The 18,848-nt window shown below is 45.6% G+C and overlaps 1 protein-coding gene across 1 annotated transcript in view; it reads left to right on the top strand.

The window, feature by feature from the left end:
* The window catches only part of EIF3B (eukaryotic translation initiation factor 3 subunit B), a 34,073-nt gene continuing 15,225 nt past the window's right edge, over positions 1–18,848 (top strand). Inside the window, exons 1-9 of the mRNA XM_073361985.1 lie at positions 1–660; positions 12,444–12,636; positions 14,070–14,189; positions 14,301–14,358; positions 14,809–14,937; positions 16,080–16,237; positions 17,570–17,701; positions 17,812–17,878; positions 18,528–18,574. Of these exons, the coding sequence (XP_073218086.1) occupies positions 195–660; positions 12,444–12,636; positions 14,070–14,189; positions 14,301–14,358; positions 14,809–14,937; positions 16,080–16,237; positions 17,570–17,701; positions 17,812–17,878; positions 18,528–18,574 (1,370 nt within the window). The 5' untranslated portion in view covers positions 1–194. The remainder of the gene's footprint in view (positions 661–12,443; positions 12,637–14,069; positions 14,190–14,300; positions 14,359–14,808; positions 14,938–16,079; positions 16,238–17,569; positions 17,702–17,811; positions 17,879–18,527; positions 18,575–18,848) is intronic.

The following is an 18,848-nucleotide window of genomic DNA, read 5'->3' as shown; positions in this document are numbered from 1 at the left end:
CAAACTGGTGTATGAAGAAGGGAGAATTGGTTTTGAGGGGAGGTAGGGATTGAAGTCGCCATCGGCGCTGTAGGGAGCGGGATGGAGAAGAAGGCCAGGTGATTATAGAGCGCGTGGCGAGAGGAAGGTACTGGGTGAAAAATTACACCCCACCCTCCCCCCACACACTAGGAGTTGGTGTGTTCTGCTTCGCCATGCCCGCCGGGTCTCGCGCACATGGCCTAGCCGTCGGAGACTCCCCTCCCCCCTGCCTTTCCCCGGAGAGCCTGAGTGAGCGCGGCGGGCCCAGCAGCGACCCCCTCCCCATGCAGGAGACGGAGGAGAGCCAGGCGCCCGCGGCGGCCGGAGCCGAGGGGTCCGGGGACGAGCCCGAGCAGCCGGACGGGCCCCCCCAGCGGGAGGAAGCGTCTTCGCCGGCGCCGCCATCGCCCGGCTCCCAGGAGGAGCAGCCGGCGCCGCCATCGCCCGCGTCGCAGGAGACGCCGCCCGCCGCTGAGGAGGCCGGCGCCCGCCCGGAGGAGCCGCCCGGCCCGCAGACCCCCGAGGAGAAGGCGGAGGCCGCGGCCGAGGAGCGGGAGGAAGCCGAGCCCGCGGAGGAGCCCGAGGACGACGTCTCCTTCAGCGACCCCGAGGACTTCGTGGACGACATCAGCGAGGAAGGTGCGGGGGCCGGGGCTGTGTGGCTGGGCCGCCGGGGGCCGAGGCCTGGTCAGGCCGGGCCTCCAGGCGCGGGGCGTGGCGGGGGGGGGGGGCCTCCAGAGGCGGCCGGAGCGGCGCAAACCTGGACAGGCGGGAAGGGGCGAGCTGCGGGGCCCACGGGTCTGTGGAGCCGTCAGAGACCGGGGCCTTGGGTGCCCGCCTGGGCATCACGGTGGGTGGGGGCGTAGCGTCCGCCGACTAGGCCGTGCTGCGCTGGGCTCCGGATTCCCGTCCGCCCTGTCCCCGGCGCCGCGTGAGGGAGGCGGGCGGCCTGACGGGCATCTCTAGGCCCGGCTCGCTGAGAAGAGCCGGGCTGGGACCCCGCTGAAGCGGCTCCATAGGGGCCCTGCATCCTGGTCCCCCTGGTGACTAGCTGGTGAGCCGCCAGCGGTGCAGGGGAGGCTCGTGGCCTCAAGACCCCCCCAGGCTCCCGCCCCCCTTGCCAGGCGGTGCCACCCCGCGGCGCTGCCGCTGGTCCGCTTGCACCGTGGGGAGGGAGAGCCGCTCGAGCTGCGGCTCTCGCAAGCCCCTGTGATCTGCTGCGCGCTGTGTAGCGTTCCTTGGCATTTGCACCAGGGGTCCCAGAGCAGGCGTCTCTTCCATCCCGCACATGCCAGCCACGCTGTTCGTATGTGGTGTTTCTATTACAGCAGCTGCTTCAGAATCCTTTTCAGAATAGGGTCCTCACTCTGTTATGCAAACAAATGCACAGTGGGGATAGAGTCTCTGCCATGAAGGGCTCATAATGTTAGCAGATGGCGTCTGTGCACGTGAGAGCAGTAGAGAGTCTCTTCTATATTAGTACTGCTGTATTCCAAGTACACTTAACTTAAACGGTAAGTTTGTTAAAAGCAGTGTTTTTATTATAATATAAAACCTATTAAACCAAACCTCTTAAGTACCTTTCATATTAATGTACCATAAAGTATTTGGTAAACTTAATGGCTTTTCATTCTTAAACCCACTAACATTTGAAAGCATTTGCATATTTGCCAGCCCAGGACAATGATGTAATTCACTTGATTGTTCCCAGATCTCATCCTTTAGTTATTTTGGATTATCTAGCATATGGATTTTCAAACCAGCCCATCAAACACCTCTCCTCAAGGTCTACGGAGTGAAAAGTTTTGAGAATGGTAGGGAGGGGTCATTCCATCAGTGAGTGGATAGGATTGCTCTTATGTGATCTTCAGAATGCAATAGCTGAAGAGCATTTTATTTACTACTAGTGAACCCAAGATGTGTAGCTACATGGAAAATATAGTTGAATGCTATCGTGTGTAATTATCTAGAAATGCATATAATTTGTTGTGTTGTGGTTGTGGGGTGGGGTGGTGAAACTACTCCAAAACCATTTCTTTACTGTAGTGAGACCTTGATAAACCAGCTAAACTTGCACACAATGGAATCTTATAAGCAATGTTGTGCTGTACCTGTATTTACTGTATTGAAACAGACAGTAATTATAGGCTCTCGTAATGTCTAAGTGCGGTGTCAGAACTGAAAAGATCCTCTGATTTTAAAATCTGATTTGCATATAAATTAAGTAAAAATCAGTTATTTCTACGAGTAAACAATGCATATACAGTGTGTATATTGCGGGGCAGTGAGATGTTACTTTACTACATTAGAACAGTTAAACTCTAAAACTGTACAAAAATTGCTTTAGGCTAAGAAACTTATTTGTATGTTTTTTTCTAAACTTGTGCAGTGGTTAAAGCAGACATGGTAAAAACTGCTTGGTCAGGTTTTTTCCCCCATCTTGGGAGAGGCCCTTTAGGTATCTCTACACTGCTGTTAGATACCCTTGGCTGGTCCTTGCCTGCTGACTTGGGCTAAGGAGCTTTTTAATTGGGATATAGACATTCCTGCTGGAGCCTGGGCTCTAGGATCCTGTGAGGTGGTTGAACAGCTCCTTAGCCCAAGCCATGTGAGCCTGAGTAAACTGCTGTGAGTTTTTTAAATTGTGGAGTATATAGGTACCCTGTGCTGAGTTTGGAATGACTGTGTTAATTTTTCTCTTCATTCCATTCCAGAACCAGGTAGGCTCTCCCTTTCCACTTCATTGTTAAGGGCTAAACTCTTTCTGGTGTTTAGGGAATGTCATATAAGTAACCTGGTTACAAGATTTTAATGTAATTCTTGCTGGTTCACCAGCTAGCCTGACTTTTCCATCTTTGCTCACTGCTGCTTCAACTGTTCTCTCTTTCTCTTGAGAATCTGTTTTTGAAGGAAAAAGGAAGTAATATGTCCATCTCAGTCATTGCACTAAGAATAATCTTGTGCTTGTGGAAAGCCATTGGAAAGATTAGCTTTTTTTTTCTGTAATATCTTTAGTTCCTGCCCTCTCCACTCTGATCCACTGACCCTTCACTGATTGTGACTGTGCTGGTGAGTTAAGTTAATTTCTTTTACTTTGCAGTGGACCAAATCCTCTGCTATGTCAAGTATCATGCTTGCCCTAGTTTAAATCAGTTGGTAATGGTCCCCAAGGGACCATCTGCCTCTTGAAGATACCAGGAGCATAACACCCCTCCATTCCAGACATGATTGTCTGCACTATAGGGTAGAGTATACATGCTGGCTATACTAACTCTGTGCACTCTGAGCTATTGCTAGCCTGGAGCAGCATGAGGGGAGCAGGCCAAGGAACCTGGTCTGGTAGGTCTTTCCTTCAGTACAACCCTAATTCAATCCAGATAAAGCTGTGTTTGTGTATATAGTACAGCAGGGAGAATCTACAGAAAACAAGTTTAAATATGCATTACTCAGTCTGTCTAGATGTCTGGAAACTTGATTATGCAAAAGACTTTAAGACATTCAGAAATCTTAACTGTGACATTTCCTTATACCATCAGTGGTTCTGTCTGATCATAAACATGTCTTGCATTTCTTCTCAGTGGAGTTTCTCTTCTTTGGCCTTTGGTTTGTCACTACTTGTTGGAAATGCTTCCATTTCTATCTGTTATATATGAAAATCTTTTTAATTCTTGCTATGGCAAGGAAAAATACTTTAAATAACATATTGGTGTTTGATTAAAATTTATCCTCTCTGGTTAGCTGTCATGTCCCTGCAGAGATTTCAAAATTCCTTCTTTCACTCTGGGGCCTAAAGTGTCTATTGCATTTACAAACTAAACTACCAACACCTAAATCCCAGAGAAGAGTGATTACACTTCTATGTCTTTCATGTATTTTGCTGTCTTGGCTACTAGGAGAATGGTGTTGCAAACTCTGGATGTGCATCTTGAGAGCCCTGTATGCACTACAAAATTAATTTCTTTCTGACACCTGTCATCTACATCAGTTTGTCCTGAACCAGTGGCAAAGAGGTAATGAAAATCGGTTCACCTAGTTTACAACACCACTGCAGAAAATGTGATTTGCGAGTCAGTGCATGGTGGTCTTGATTTCACTCAATAGCAGTTAAATCAGTTTTGGCACCTGTTGCTGATCGCCATTGTCAGCGTTACAGCAGTCACTTTCTTAATGTAGATACTACCTTAAAAGCAAGTAGTATTCAAACTGGTGATGATGGTGTTTAGGAGCCCTAGTCGTGGACCAAGACCCCACTGTACTATGCATTGCAGAAGCACAACAAAAAGATGGTCACTGCCGCAGACCCTTATGTGAGGAGAAATTAACTGCTAAACATGCTTCTGTGTCAGCTGTGGGCTATCAGTAGAATAAGACCACATAAATAACTTACTGGGACAAGATGGAGCAAAATTTAAAGATCCTAAGGGCCTACCATGTAGTGACTTGAAAAGAGACTTGTGACTTACTGTTTCTCTTCCTCTTCTTATTAGCATTGTGAACACTGATATGTTCCCTTACATCAGGGGTGGGCAAACTATGGCCCGCAAGCCAGATCCGGCCTGTCGGGGCTTCGGATCTGGCCTGTGGGATTGCCACCCCCGTGACGCCGCTGGCCCCGCACCGCTCCTAGAAGCGGGCCAGCACCACGTCGCTGTGGCCCTTGGAAGAGAGGCGAAGGGCTCCATGCTCTGCTCTTGTCTGCAGGCATCCCCCGCTCCCATTGGCCGGGAACAAGGAACTGCAGCCAATGGGAGCTTTGAGGGAGGTACCCACAGGTGAGGGCAGTGTCGTCTGTTTCCCTTCTCCCCTCCCCCCCCATATGGTGCTGGCTGCTTCCTGGAGTGGCTTGGGGGCAGGGAGGCTGCCGTAGCCCAGCAGCACTGGGCTGGAGCCTGCACCCCAAACCCCCCCCACCGCATCCCTCCTACACCCCAACACCCTGCCGAGTTCCCTGCCACACCCCTCCCTGCACCCCAACCTCCTGCCCTGAGCCCCCTCATACACCCTGTACTCCTCCTGCACCCCAGCTCCTTGCCCTGAGCCCCTTCCTGCACACACACACACCCTCTCATACCCTGCATGCCCTCCTGCACTCCTGCCCCAGCCCTATATTCATGGCCCTGCATGCAACTTCCCCACCCAGATGTGGCCCTCGGGCCAAAAAGTTTGCCCACCCCATCCTACATGTTGCCCCAGAAATTCATTCAGTCATAGGATTAAGATCTGGGAAATTTGCTATACAGTGCCGAGTGTGATGCCATCACCCGTGGTCACTCTAACTGACACAGTGCACAGCCTACTAAAGACTGTTGTCTCTGGGGTGGCACTACAGGCAATGCCAGGTAGGGTCAGCGTGTGCAGCCCTTCTCGTGTCATTCGAAACTGGAGAGCGCACAGTGTGCTGGGATGCTTTTGTTCATCCCAATGACATGGCTGAAAAGCATGTAATGCCACTTTTGGATATAATGAGTGACTGAAGAAAGGCCAGGGCTTTGTGAGATTGTGACATTTTGCAGAAAGTCAAACCACTTTTTACTCAGAATTTACTTAGCCTGTATAGAATGGCTCTAGCGGCTCTAAGTCTGCCTGTAGCAGGGTCCAGGTTTCTGACACGTATAGCAATATGGGTAGTACTCACATTTGAGAGATCCTGAAATTTGTTAAATGTATGGTCTGTCATTTTTAAATAGGTACTATCAACTTGCTTGGAGTTGGTTTCAACAATTATTTAGAAATAGTTTTAATGTAGTTCACCTATGCTGTGATTCCTTCTGGCAGATTTTACGGTCATGTTTTATGGTTTTACTGTCATATTTGTATTTTGAATGTGTTGGCATTTTAAAAACAGAGAAAAGAAACAAACAGGAGAAACTGACTGTTCAGCAGAAACAGTGACCTAGACTATGCATACTGCTGTCAAGTGTGCAAAGACAACAAAATGGAAGGGAGGAGGTGCGGTTGCTTTCTAACCTTTCCTCACTTATCCTACTTGTTACTTGTATAGTAGATTGTTTGTTTTTTTTAAAAAAGGTTTTTTTTTTTAAAGGTTACCTATTTTAATGTTGTCTAATCTTCCCAGGTTCCACTGGAGGACCTCTGCAGAGTCTCAGGGTGGTTTTGTGACCTCTGTCTAATACCTGAATTGAAGGGGACATATGCGTCCAACCTTTTAACAAATGCATTCTTTATCCAAAATTAGTTTTGTTTTGTTTTTTAATTCAGCTGGAAATGAATTGCATTAATCTCTTATCTTCCACTGGTAGCTATAATTGGGGCAACCCTGCGTTAACAAGGAATCAACTACATAATTTTTGTTCTGTTGGCTCTTATGATGTCCTCGTTTTTCTGGCTTTCAAATAGCCTAGTTTTTCATTTAAGACACTACCTGGATTTTTGATTGAGGGGAGAGGGAGAGACTGAAAAAACTGTGGGAAGGAAAAGGTATAAATTTGGTTGGTAAAGGTAATAGTTTTGATGTAGCATACTTAAACTTCTTTAAGGGATTGATGTGTTCAAAAAAGAACTAGATAAATTCATGGAGGATAGCTCCATCAATGGCTGTTAGTCAGGGTGGGCAGGGATGAAAAACTATGCTCTGAAGTGTCCCTAGCCTCTCTTTGCCAGAAGCTGGGAATGGGTAACTGGATGGATCACTTGATCATTACAGGATACTGGGCTGGATGGACCATTGGTCTGACCCAGTATGGTTGTTTTTGATACCAAGTGACATTTTGATTTTATTTATCAATGACATGGAAGAAAACATAAAATCATCACTGATGAAGTGTGCAGAAGACACCCAAGTTGGGGAGTGGTAAATAGTGAAGAGGACAGTGCTCTGAATCTGGTGACATCTGGATCGCTTGATAGACCGGGTGAAAGCAAACAATATGCATTTTAATACAGCTAAATGTAAATGGTGTACAGCTAGGATCAAAGAATATAGGCCATACTTACAGGATGGGGGACTCTGTCCTGGGAAGAAATGACTCTGAAAAGGATTTGAGGTCCATGGGGCATAATCAACTGAACATGAGCTCCCAATGTGACACTTAGGCCAGAGGGAATTCTATGCCAACAAAATAAAATTTCTGTGCACAATATTTTAAAATTCTACAGATTTTGTCAATACATAAATGTGGAGTCTCCAGCATGGCAGTGGGGGAGCACAGGCCACTGGCTGCATGGAAGTGGGAGATGACCCTGCTGCACCTGACCCTAACGCAGCACCAGGGCCGAGCCTACCCCTCTACTCTAGGTGCACCACGTGTGGGCAGGCAGGCTCAGCCCACTGGGATCCAGGTGTGGGGTGAGGGCAGTTCAGTATGGGATCTGGACACCAGCTCATTTGGGGGGGGGTTCAGGTGGTTGGGACTCATCGGGGGTGGGGGTCGATGTGTGGGAGGAGGGGGCTTGACTGGGGGGGCGGGGTTCAGGTGCTGGTAGGGTGGGGATTCAGATATAGCTGCTTGGGACTCAGTGGGGTGGGAGTCCAGATGCAGGGGGTTCATCGGGGTGGTCCAGGTACAGGGGGTGTGGGTGTTCGATGGGCCTGCTTAACAGGGGATCCTCAGCAGCTGCTGCCAAGAGGACGCTGCGTGCTGGGCTCCCACTTTCCCCTTCCCCTTCTCTTCCATGTCCCATCCTCCTTCCCCCATTTTCCCTGCCCCCCACCCTTGTCCTGCCCCACTGCAGGCACTCACTTTTGTACAGAAAACAGGATGGCTCCCAGCACACAGAAGGGGAGCATGGACCCAGGAGGTGGCATCCAGCTGCAGAGTTAGCAGAGCTGTGCCACACACTCCTTCAGCGAGGCAGCTCTGCGCTCACAGAAATGGCCGGAGCAGTGGCCCATGACCCCGCATGATATCTTTCTTCTCTCTCCCCCTTGCCATGCCTTGCCTCTATTTGGGGGGCAATTTCCCCCCCAAAAAACTATGCACCCGGGCATCCCTAGACTTGCCCCCAACCCCGTATGGCTTTCCTTTCACTTCCCCACAGAACGTGATGGGGAAGCAAGAAATTCTGCGGAGGGACGTGAATTCTGCACATGTGCAGTAGTGCAGAATTCCTCCAGGACTGCACTGTGGTCAAAAAGAGTTAATGTGATCCTGGAATGGCTAAACAGGAGTGTCAAGTAGGACTAGAGGGGTTATTTTATCTCTGTATTTGGCACTGGTGTGACTGCTTCAGGAATACTGTCTGGTTCAGGTGCCCACAGTTCAAGAAGGGTGTTGATAAATTGGTGAGCATTCTGAGAAAAGCCACAAAAATGATTAATGAATGAGGAAATATGCCTTTTAGTGATAAATTAAATAGATTCAAAGAACTCAATCTAACAAAGGGAAGGTTAGGGGGTTACTTGGTTGGTCTATAAGTAGCTGCATGTGGAACAAATATTTAATAATGGGCTCTTCAGTCTGACAGAGAAAGAAAGATATTATATAATCCAGTGGTGTAAATTGAAGCTAGACAAATTCAGATTGAAAACAATGTATACATTTTTGACAGGGAGGGTACTTTACCATTGGAACAATTTACCAATCACTGGCGAATTTTGAATCCAGATTGAATGTTTTTCGAAAAGATATGCTCTAGGAATTATTTTGGGGGTAGTTCTGTGTCCTGTATTATACATATTATACTATATCATATTATACATACATATCATATTATACTAGATGATCACAATGATCCCTTCTGGCCTTGGAATCTGAGTTTATAGACCGCTTGCATCATAAAGAAGCAAAAAAACAAAGCAAAAACCACTTTGCATTTATCTATCCTTCATTTATAATAATACTGTGGTGCTAACACATTTTGCCAAAATCTGTATAGTAACTGTCAATCCTGTGTAATCTTGGTAATGTTTTATGCATAAAACCGAACAGTTTGGAACAAACTATAGCAGGCTTAACAGACAACGTAATTGTATATTCACTAAATTAAAAATAACACAAGGTCTAATATTCTGTTTTCTGGTTGGTTGAAATTGAGTAAGCATTTATCAATGCCAGATATTTCCCAACACTGTCGTCTTTTCTTTCCCAGTTTCAGCCTCTGGGTAAATAATTCAAAAATTCTGATCACGTCAGTTACTAGACAGCTGGCAAAAACTGGTGGTTAAAGCTTTAAGCACTTCCAACACCTTGTCATGTTTTCTGGTATTTAGGTGTTTTCATGATGCTTATTAAATCTTCCTGATTTCTGAATGCTGTCTACACAGTCTGACTCTCCAGACTGCATCTTTAAATTGCAGTTCAGAAGTGAAATGACACCTATCTCTCTTCTGTATTAGCTATATTTTAGTAGTGTTTTTGCAATGATTCATCTTTTTTGGAAATTACAGGCATAAATTGATTGAATTCAGATAATTATTTGAGTATCTGAAGGAACCAGGATTGTCAGAATTATTTCTGCTCTGTTGTTGTCTCCAGATCTTTTTTCTGCCCCTATTTAGCCTTTTTGTCAGTAGACTTTGTTCCACTCAGTCAGATAGCATAACTAGAAGCCTTGGTAAAACTGAAGGAGATATTTTTTCAGTCTTATAGTATAACAAGGTAATGGGATGCACTGGTTATAAATCTTGGGCTTTGCTACATAAAGCAGATATAAAGTGGCACTTAGTCCTTGTTTCTATGTCATTTTGATTAATGGATCTGATGTCAGTGCATGTCTTAGTACTGGGGGATTTGTTTGGGGGGATTAGTTTGGAGTCTGTCAATTTCCCATCTTGGGCGGTGGAGGGCAGGTGGGGGGGGGCTGTTACTAGACACTACCCAGAAATCTGACCTGTATTCTATGAAATGGAAAAACTACATGAATGCAGTGGTGTTGTTGAGGTTCTGTGACTTATGTGCATGTGAAAGTTATGGTTCCCAGAGCAATTGTACCTTGGATACATTGCACATACATAATGTTTATGCCTTAATATATGTGTGTGAAAATGGAGGATTAGAATAGAAGTTCAGTTACAGCTTGAACTACCACTGTCTTCCTAGTGAGAACTAAATTTGTTGTGTCCATGCCATGATTCTGTAGGAACTATACTTCTGAATTTCCTGAGTTCTGTATATGTAAAACCTCAACCATAATATTAGAGTAAGACTATTTTGGTTTTAACTTCCTTTTCCAAATAGAAACTTGAAACACAGGCTCACTGTACCATCCTACCAGCTAAACTTTTTCTCAGGCAATGTAAAGGGTGTTGTAGGAGATGGGCTAGGAGGGTTTGCAGGATACGGATGACCTGTCAGAATGTCAAGAGGGTTGAGAAGATACGTTCAGTTGCCTCGTGCTTAAAATGGCTTAACAAATTTTCCCCACTTCCATATAGGGTGACCAGGTGTCAGGTTTTCGACTGGAACACCCAGTTGAAAAGGGACCCTGGCAGCTCTGGTCAGCACCACTGACCGGGGCATTAAAAGTCCAGTCGGCGGTGTTGTGGGGCTAAGGCAGGCTAGTCCCTACCTGTCCTGGCACTGGGCTGCGCCCCAGAAGCAACCGCTCCTAGGCGGTGGAGGGGCCACGGGGATCCACAGTCTGGCCAGTGGAAGCTGGGGTGTGGAGTGCCTCCTCCCCCCGCCTAGGCGCTGGACCTGCTGGTCACTTCTGCGGTACAGTGCAGATGGCGCCAGGGCAGGCAAGCAGCCTGCCTTAGTCCCAGTACGCCGCTGACCAGGAGCTGCCTGAGGTAAGCCCATGTCCCAACCCCATGCCCCAGCCCTGCCCCCCCCAAACCCAGAGCTCCCTTCTGCATCCCAAACCCCTCATCCCTGGCCCCACCCCAGAGCCCTCACCCCCTTCTTCACCCCAAACCCCTGCCTCAACCCGCAGCTCCGTCCTGCACTCCGAATCCCTCAGCCCCACTCCCCAGCCTGGAGCCCCCTTCTGCACCCCAAGCCCCTCATCCCCAGCTCCAGTCCAGAGCCTGAGCCCAGAGCCCAACCTCCTCCAGAACTCCAAATCCCTCGGCCCCAGCCTGGAACCTCCTCAGGCACCCCAAACCCCTCATGCCCAGCCCCACTTCAGAGCCCTTACCCCCTCCAGCACCCCACCCTGTTGCCCCAACCCAGTGAAACTTAGTGAGAGTGGGGGAGAGCAAGCACTGAGGGAGGGGAAATGTAGTGAGTGTGGGTGGGGCCTCAGGAAGGGCAGGGCTAATGTGTTCGGTTTTGTGCGATTAGAAAGTTGGCAACCTTACTTCCATAGGCAACTTGTACCTGTCAATAATGGGGGGATAATTTAATGGTTGGGGTGGTCACGTGACCACCCCGCATGTCACCTCTGTTGCCCACCCGTCTGCCCTTTACATGCTCCTCTCCTCGCTGTCCTCTCCTTGCTTTGCCCTTTTGCCCCCTACCAGCCCCTGGCAGGAATGTTTGGCACACCTGCAGCCTGCCTGGCAGGTTTCTTTGTCCCCCACTGCCTCTGACTGGGCCAGTGCCCAGGGAGCTGCCCAAGAGGAGTCGAACCCTGCATGTACCAAAGCCGCCTGGAGCACCAGCACAGGGGAGCCTCTCTACCCCTCAGATAAGTGCTGAAGTAGGGAGGGTAAGCAATTTCCAGCCCAACCTGCAGTGGGGGGGGAGGGATGAGCTCTGCAAAGACATGGGCCAATTCTTCCCTTTCCACACCCTCTCCTCCCTCCCCCTTCCCCCCCCCAAGCAGTTCCCATCCCTTCCTGTCACCACAGTGCTGAAAGGCTGCTGCTGGCCACGTTCTGTTGTGAACCCTCCTTGGCAGAAATCTGAGGAGAGGGAGGGATATGGACATACGATCTCTTGCCTCCAATGCATCATCTTCAAAGTTCTAATTAAAGGCTTAGAATGATCATGACTTCCCAACTATAATTACAGTGATGCTACAACATACAGGGCTTCCAATGGAGAATCGTGCTAAGGCTTTTTTGATGTGGGAGGAAAGGTGATGTCAAAATTCTTTCTTGATGTCCGCATTTAGTTCAGTGTGGGTTTGTAGGTAACTGTTGTAGTGCTCTGATTCATAAGCAATTTGGGGGACTTTTAGGACAAGATTTAACTCCTCTAGTTGTAGGCTGCTGAGGTTTCAAATGTCTTTAAATATAAAGTGTTGAGATCTTTCCTAGAGAAACAGACAATGGAAGGTGGTCTGTCATGTCAAGCTAGCATCTGTGATCTTCAGAAAATTGTGCCCTATATTAAGCATGTCCTAGTAGATTACACCTCTGTTAAAATGGTGTGGGAGGGAAGGGGGAACATTTTGGCCTCGTTTTAGTAAACTCAGTCAAGCTCAGTGTTCCATACAGCTTTCAGTTACTCCTGAACTCTTTAAAGGTGTTTGAGAAGGTTGTAGGTAAAATAGCTATTGAATTCTCATCTCTTTCCTCCCTTCCCCATTTACTCCAGAGATTGGTGCTGAGTTTTTCTCCCTCTTTCTTTTTGCAGAATTACTTGGTGATGTGCTAAAAGACCAGCCACAGGAGGCAGATGGAATTGATTCAGTAATTCTAGTGGATAATGTTCCCCAAGTTGGACCAGACCGTCTTGAGAAACTGAAGAATGTTATTCACAAAATCTTTTCCAAGTTTGGGAAAATTACCAATGAATTTTACCCAGAAGCAGATGGGAAGACAAAGGGGTGAGTAATGAGAACTCCTGCTGGAAATGGGATTCAAACATTGCTGAGGTTAATCCTTTGAATGCTAATAGAATTTTAGCCCACAAATGTCTGACCCTGACATAACAGAATAGGATGACGTCCATAGAGGCACTTTGGCATGCTATCTCAGTGATATAGACACAAGATCCTCAGGCAACTGAAGGGCTTAACTGTTTCCTAGACTATAGCCGTACAGGAGAATAAATGTAGCCATGTTGAACAAATGGGTAACAAACGTCTTGGTCTTGGGGGGAAGGTATTTACAGATTTTGGGTGGTGGCATTTTCTCCTGATTATCACTGTCCCAGTTTTCAGCTGAATGAGATTGTTAAGGTGGTTGGAGAGTAGCATATTTCTCCTTGGGGTTTGGAGACCCAATATGGCAGATCCGAGAATGTAGAGAGCAAGTAATCGGTTGTCAAATTATTCAGTATATGCTTCCTGGAGTTGTAGCACTGGAATAATTCCTGTGGGCTGGAGGGCCTTCAGCTCAGTCAGGATAAACTTTACAAAACAAATCCAGGTACCTTGAAAAATCATTTTCTGTGGGACATTATTAGGTCCTAGGTCCAATGTACCGTGAATTCTGGCTTCTGCTAAGTTACAGACTGGACTCCACTTGGAGAGGAAGAGTTTGGTTTAAGTGGAGAGCAAAATTCCCTGTAAACTGCGTGGCTGCACAGCAGGCTGTCAAGGGCCATGCAGCCACAGGGGCCTGGACTGGAGAGGAGAGAGACGTAGGAGGTGTGCATGGCCAGGGAGAGGCACCTCTCCCCTGGCCCTGTGGCAGCCTGCACCCCAAACTCCTCATTCCCGGTCCCACCCTGGAGCCCGCACCCCAACCCTCTGCCCTAGCCCTGAGCCCCCTCCCGCACTCTGAACCCCTCGGCACTATCTCCACCACACATCACCTCTGTATTGGTGCACATGACAAAATTAATTCCGCACATGGATATAAAAAAGTAGAGGGAACATTGGTGGAGTAGTAGTTGTGTTTTGAGGGCCCAGAACTTACAAATGAAAAGCTTTATGTAGCATGCTGATTTTGCTTGCTTCTCAAACATGTCCTGCCTTTCTGTTGGAAAGAGCTGCTTACCCATCCACCTGATGGTAGCACTTATTGCAATTCTGCTGTGTGTGAATTTGCCTTCATAATCTGTTCCACCCAGTTTCAAGAAGGCAGGGAAAAATGTGTTCCAAGTCATGTATGTATGATTAAGAAAAATACTTCCATGAGCAAAGTGGAGATTAATTGCCTTCTCCTCTATGGATTCAGTGGTAGAAATTGCAACTTCTTCAGTCTTGCCTTCTGGATTGAGTACCAGCTTTTCAGTTAGTTCACCCACTGTATGGCTAATGCTGACTACAGGCAGGTTGCTACTGAGTAATCATATTTATCTCATTTAACTAAGGTATATTTTCCTGGAGTACATGTCCCCAGCACATGCACTGGATGCTGTGAAAAATGCAGATGGATACAAGTTGGACAAGCAGCACACTTTCAGAGTCAACCTTTTCACGGATTTTGACAAGTGAGTGTAGCCATCATGTTCTCTCTTTTTTTATTCCTAAAGGCCATGTTGTAGCCTACTTCTGATCAAAGGCATCTGCAATATGTTTAACTGATCAAATCACTCTTCTAGATACATGACAATCAGTGAAGAATGGGACATCCCAGAGAAACAGCCATTTAAAGACTTGGTATGTTTTGTTTTGTTTGTAAGATGAAAGGGATATGTTATATGAAGCTTTGAATAAAAATATTCCATATTCTAAAACTCCTTACTGCTGTGGCATTCATACAAAAAATACAGAACAAAGCTATGTTGCTTTCATAGTGACCGCTACTACTGTTTAGGAATTGTTATCTTCCCCCTCATGGAGAGCTGCAGCTCATCCAAAGAACTTGCCATAGTTCTTGGGCAAAGAGGGAAATGAGGTCCTGATATTTCAAATTGCTAATGTATTTTTCCAAAGTTTAAGCCAAAATAGCTAAAGAATTAAATTTCTGAAATCTGTAGTTAAATAACTTGTGGCTTGTAATTATCTTTGGTTTTTTATCATGTGTTCATAAAGTAGAATTTTCATCCTGGAGCATGAATATGGTATTTTTAGGAATTTGCTTCCTTAACTCCTGACTTCTTCTTTTAGGGGAATCTTCGCTACTGGTTGGAGGACCCAGACTGTAGGGATCAATACAGTGTGATCTTTGAGTCAGGAGACCGCACTTGCATCTATTGGAATGATGCAAAGGAACCAGTCGCAATTGAAGAAAGACCAGTGAGTGTCCCTGAAAGAACAGCTGCATATTCTAAATACAGTATGGTCATTAAGGCTCTAAAAAAGTGGTGAACTCGGGAAACTGGGGCAATAGTGAGATGACAATCTTGTTCAATTTTGATGTGGTGGGGCAGAATAAAGTTGTAACATTCACTTTCTTTGATGAAAACAACTTCTCCATTTCCTACTGTTCAGAGTACATTTTTTTTATTTGTTTTTAACTTTCTAAAGGAGATAATGTCATTCATTTAGAGGCAGGGTTGCCTGTTTTGGAAAGGAAATAAAGTTGAATGTGAACTGAGATGGTCTATTGGCTCTGCTACCTTGCTGTGATTTAAATTAACCTCCCCATCTGTAAATTAGGGATAATAACCAGACTAAGATGTTCCGATCAAAAGACCTAGAAGTGCAAAATCAGAGTTTGAGAGATCTCTGCTCATCAGTGGTGAGCGGGAGATTACTGCTGTCAAGTGCATGCTACTCCCTAGCTCCTCTTTATTGTGTCTCTGCTGAGAGAAGGAGCACTGAAGATTTGTGGTAGACTCAGTGCTGGAGGCAGTCCATCACCAGCAGCTCACATATCTGCTCTAGAGCCCAGGGAAGGAGACCTCAACAAGATTTTTCTGATGACAAGGAGCTCCTCTGTTATGGTTAGGAGAAGGCAAGGAGTAGGGAGAAATTGATTTGGGGGTGGTGAACAGCCTTCCAAATCAGCAGATGCTTATTAACCAAGGTTCATATAGAAGATGCCCTTTTCCCTCACCCTAGGTGAGGTTCAGGAGCTATATTTTGTTAGGAAGATTAGAACACACACTTCCCAGTAGTCCGAGAACAAGTGGCATGCTGAGCTTCTGGACACTGCTGAAGGCTTCCCACTACCATCCACCTCTGGCTCACTAGTTTTATTCTTCTGGTTAGTGAGTGTTTAAAGCTTGGAAGTTTCATTCAAAGGCATTTTCCAGGAAACATTCAGACTAAGGAAATAAGAACTGCACTCCAATCATGTTTAAGCTTGTGTAAATGTGGCTGCTGGATTACTTGTGGAACGGGGGGCGGTATGTGTGTGAAGCTACACACCACGCATACTGAGAGCCGTCTTAATGTAATTCATCTCTGATGTATGCTGTATACTTTGCTTGCAGCGGTGGACAGAAACCTATGTACGCTGGTCCCCAAAAGGTACTTACCTGGCTACATTCCATCAGAGAGGCATTGCTCTGTGGGGAGGAGAGAAGTTCAAACAGATTCAGAGGTTCAGTCACCAGGGGGTACAGCTTATCGACTTCTCACCTTGTGAAAGGTATGGTATAAAAGCAGTTTGAGATCATGTCTTGGGGAATAGAAAACACAGCATGTTTATTCTGCCTTATCTACTTTTAGGTATCATGGGTTTTCAATCTTAATTTCTCTGCTCTTTGGAATTGCCTTTTTTTCATTAAATATTTTTAGAATGTTTGTGTGTATCCGTAATTCTGTTTGACATGACTTTCTACTTTTTAAATTGGAAAAAGTATTTCAAGAACACAATCCAGAGTAATGAACTAAAGTATTTAATAATCTTCCAGTTTACTTCAATTTGTCAGGTACGAGCACCTTAATGCACACATAGACGGTATCTTTGAACTCAGTCTGTGATGCCTGTGAGTTGAGTTCTGGTCTTTCAGCAGAATGATCAGTTTATCAGCATCTTCAGGGGTTGTAATTTTCAGATGAATTAATTCTTTATGCTTTTTGTTTTATGATGGTATCTGTGGAGATTGTGAGGCAAATGGTGAAGCTTTCATTAAACCTATTTTTATCGCTTGTGAAGCTTAAGCTTCTGTTTTTTGTGTTTATGAATGGAAAGCCTGACTTAAAAGTATTTTGGTTTTAGATTTTTATTGTAGTTGAGATGTGCTTGGGCTCTTAATAGGAAAACATGTTCCTGTCCTGAAAGCTCCCATCTGGTACATTCTTGTCTCTAGGCCATCATGTTTTATACTATGTACCTCATTAGTCGTCATACATTGATGATGATTCCCCTTTACAACACCCAGGTGTGGTGGGTTTCTTGCTTGGATTGGGTGGCTTTTTGGCCAGAGGAATCCAGAGGCAATACCATAGTTTGGATGCCCAACACCACATCTGACACATCTAGGTACTGGAAAGAGTGCTGGATCCTGCCTGGGAACACTGATGTAATCAGACAGTCTATCTAAATGCTGATAAAGCTTCATCCCCCCTCTAACTGTTGAAAGAGAAGGGACTCTGTCCCCCTAGAACATCCACAGTTACACTGTGGTACTGCTCCACATCTCCATAGTAACTGCTGGTTCATGAGGTGGGTGAATAAGGCTCTCCACTACTCTACTCCTAGAGAGCTCTCCCTCTATTAAAAAGGGGCGTATGGGTGGCTATCTAATACTCAAGCCATCTCTCAACTCCTTCACTAGTTTGTGTAGGGGTGGACTGGAGAAAAGAGTTTATACTCTGCCCGTTCCCCAGTTCTGTCTGTGTCCTCTTTCAGTGCATGCCTCTTGAACTTTGCTTAGCTGGTTCTTCTCACAATTAGATGAAAGCATATTTGTGCTGAAATGATAATTACACCATATGAAAAGTGAAGCTAGTCATTTTCCCTCTCCCCTTTTTGTAGGTATTTAGTGACCTTCAGCCCTTTAATGGACACACAAGATGACCCTCAGGCCATAATCATCTGGGATACCCTAACTGGACAGAAGAAGCGAGGGTTCCACTGTGAAAGCTCAGCCCATTGGCCCATTTTTAAGTAGGTTGGGTAACAGTAGTAGAGGACAGATCACACTAAATGACTGGCCTCTTCTTACTAGTGAGGTAACATGGTAGATCTGATGCTTCGTCTTCCTCTTATTTGTTCAGGTGGAGTCATGATGGTAAATTTTTTGCCCGAATGACATCAGACACCCTCAGCATCTATGAAACACCTGTAAGTGCTTTTTTACATATAACCTGCTTTATAATGTCAGCTGTACCTGAAGTGCTGCTTTTTTTTATTTTGAAGCAAGTTACTGCTAAAATTTGATTTTTTAAAAAAAATCTGACTCTCCAGTAAATATTTATTAAAGGGTGAGAAACCAACCCTCTCTTGTTTTGCTCTTTCCTTGGGCTCCCAACATCCCCACTGTTCAGGATTTTGGTTGTTTTTTTTTCTTCTTAATTTTCCACTGGGGTAGTAAAGGTTGGAAGGAAGCAGATAAGGAGAGCAACTTAATTTTTTAATGGAGCATAGAAAATACAGCCTTACAGTATCATATTTGTTTAATACTTTTGTCAGCAGATCACTACCAGAAAACCCCCCCAAAATCCATTCATGTAACACTATTGCTTACAACCTGCTTTATTTTCCAGTATGCCTCATCATCCTAATGCATATTTTTAATTTGTAGGGTTATGGGGACTAGAATTAGGATGCAAGAATTAGGATTATGGGGATGCGTAGCAAGTGTTTTTTGTACTATGTATCCAGGTAGTGATGAAATGGGGACATTTCCCTACCTCCTTAAGGGTGTTAATTTAAATAACCTACCTATGTAAGTATTTCTAACTTGCAAATTTATGATTTTTCTTTTTTGTAGTCTATGGGTTTGCTGGACAAGAAAAGTTTGAAAATCAACGGGATAAAGTGAGTTTATTCTCTTGTGAAGAGTTCTGCTCTTTTGTTTTGTTCTTGAGATATTATTGTGTGTTAGGATTCTAGTATTGTGGAGTTCAAGGCCAGAAGAGACCATTAGATCATGACCTATGTATTACAAGCCATTGCATTTCACCTAGTTATCCCTGTATTGAGGCCAACAACTTGGGTCTGACTAAAGCATATCTCACAGAAAGGCATGTTGTCTTGACTTGAAGACCTCAAAAGAAAGATAATCCACTTCCCTCGATGGTTTGTTCCAGGG

This window comes from Lepidochelys kempii, chromosome 10 (assembly GCF_965140265.1).
Source record: "Lepidochelys kempii isolate rLepKem1 chromosome 10, rLepKem1.hap2, whole genome shotgun sequence".
NCBI lineage: Eukaryota > Metazoa > Chordata > Testudines > Cheloniidae > Lepidochelys > Lepidochelys kempii.
This window is presented reverse-complemented; position numbering and strand designations above follow the sequence as displayed.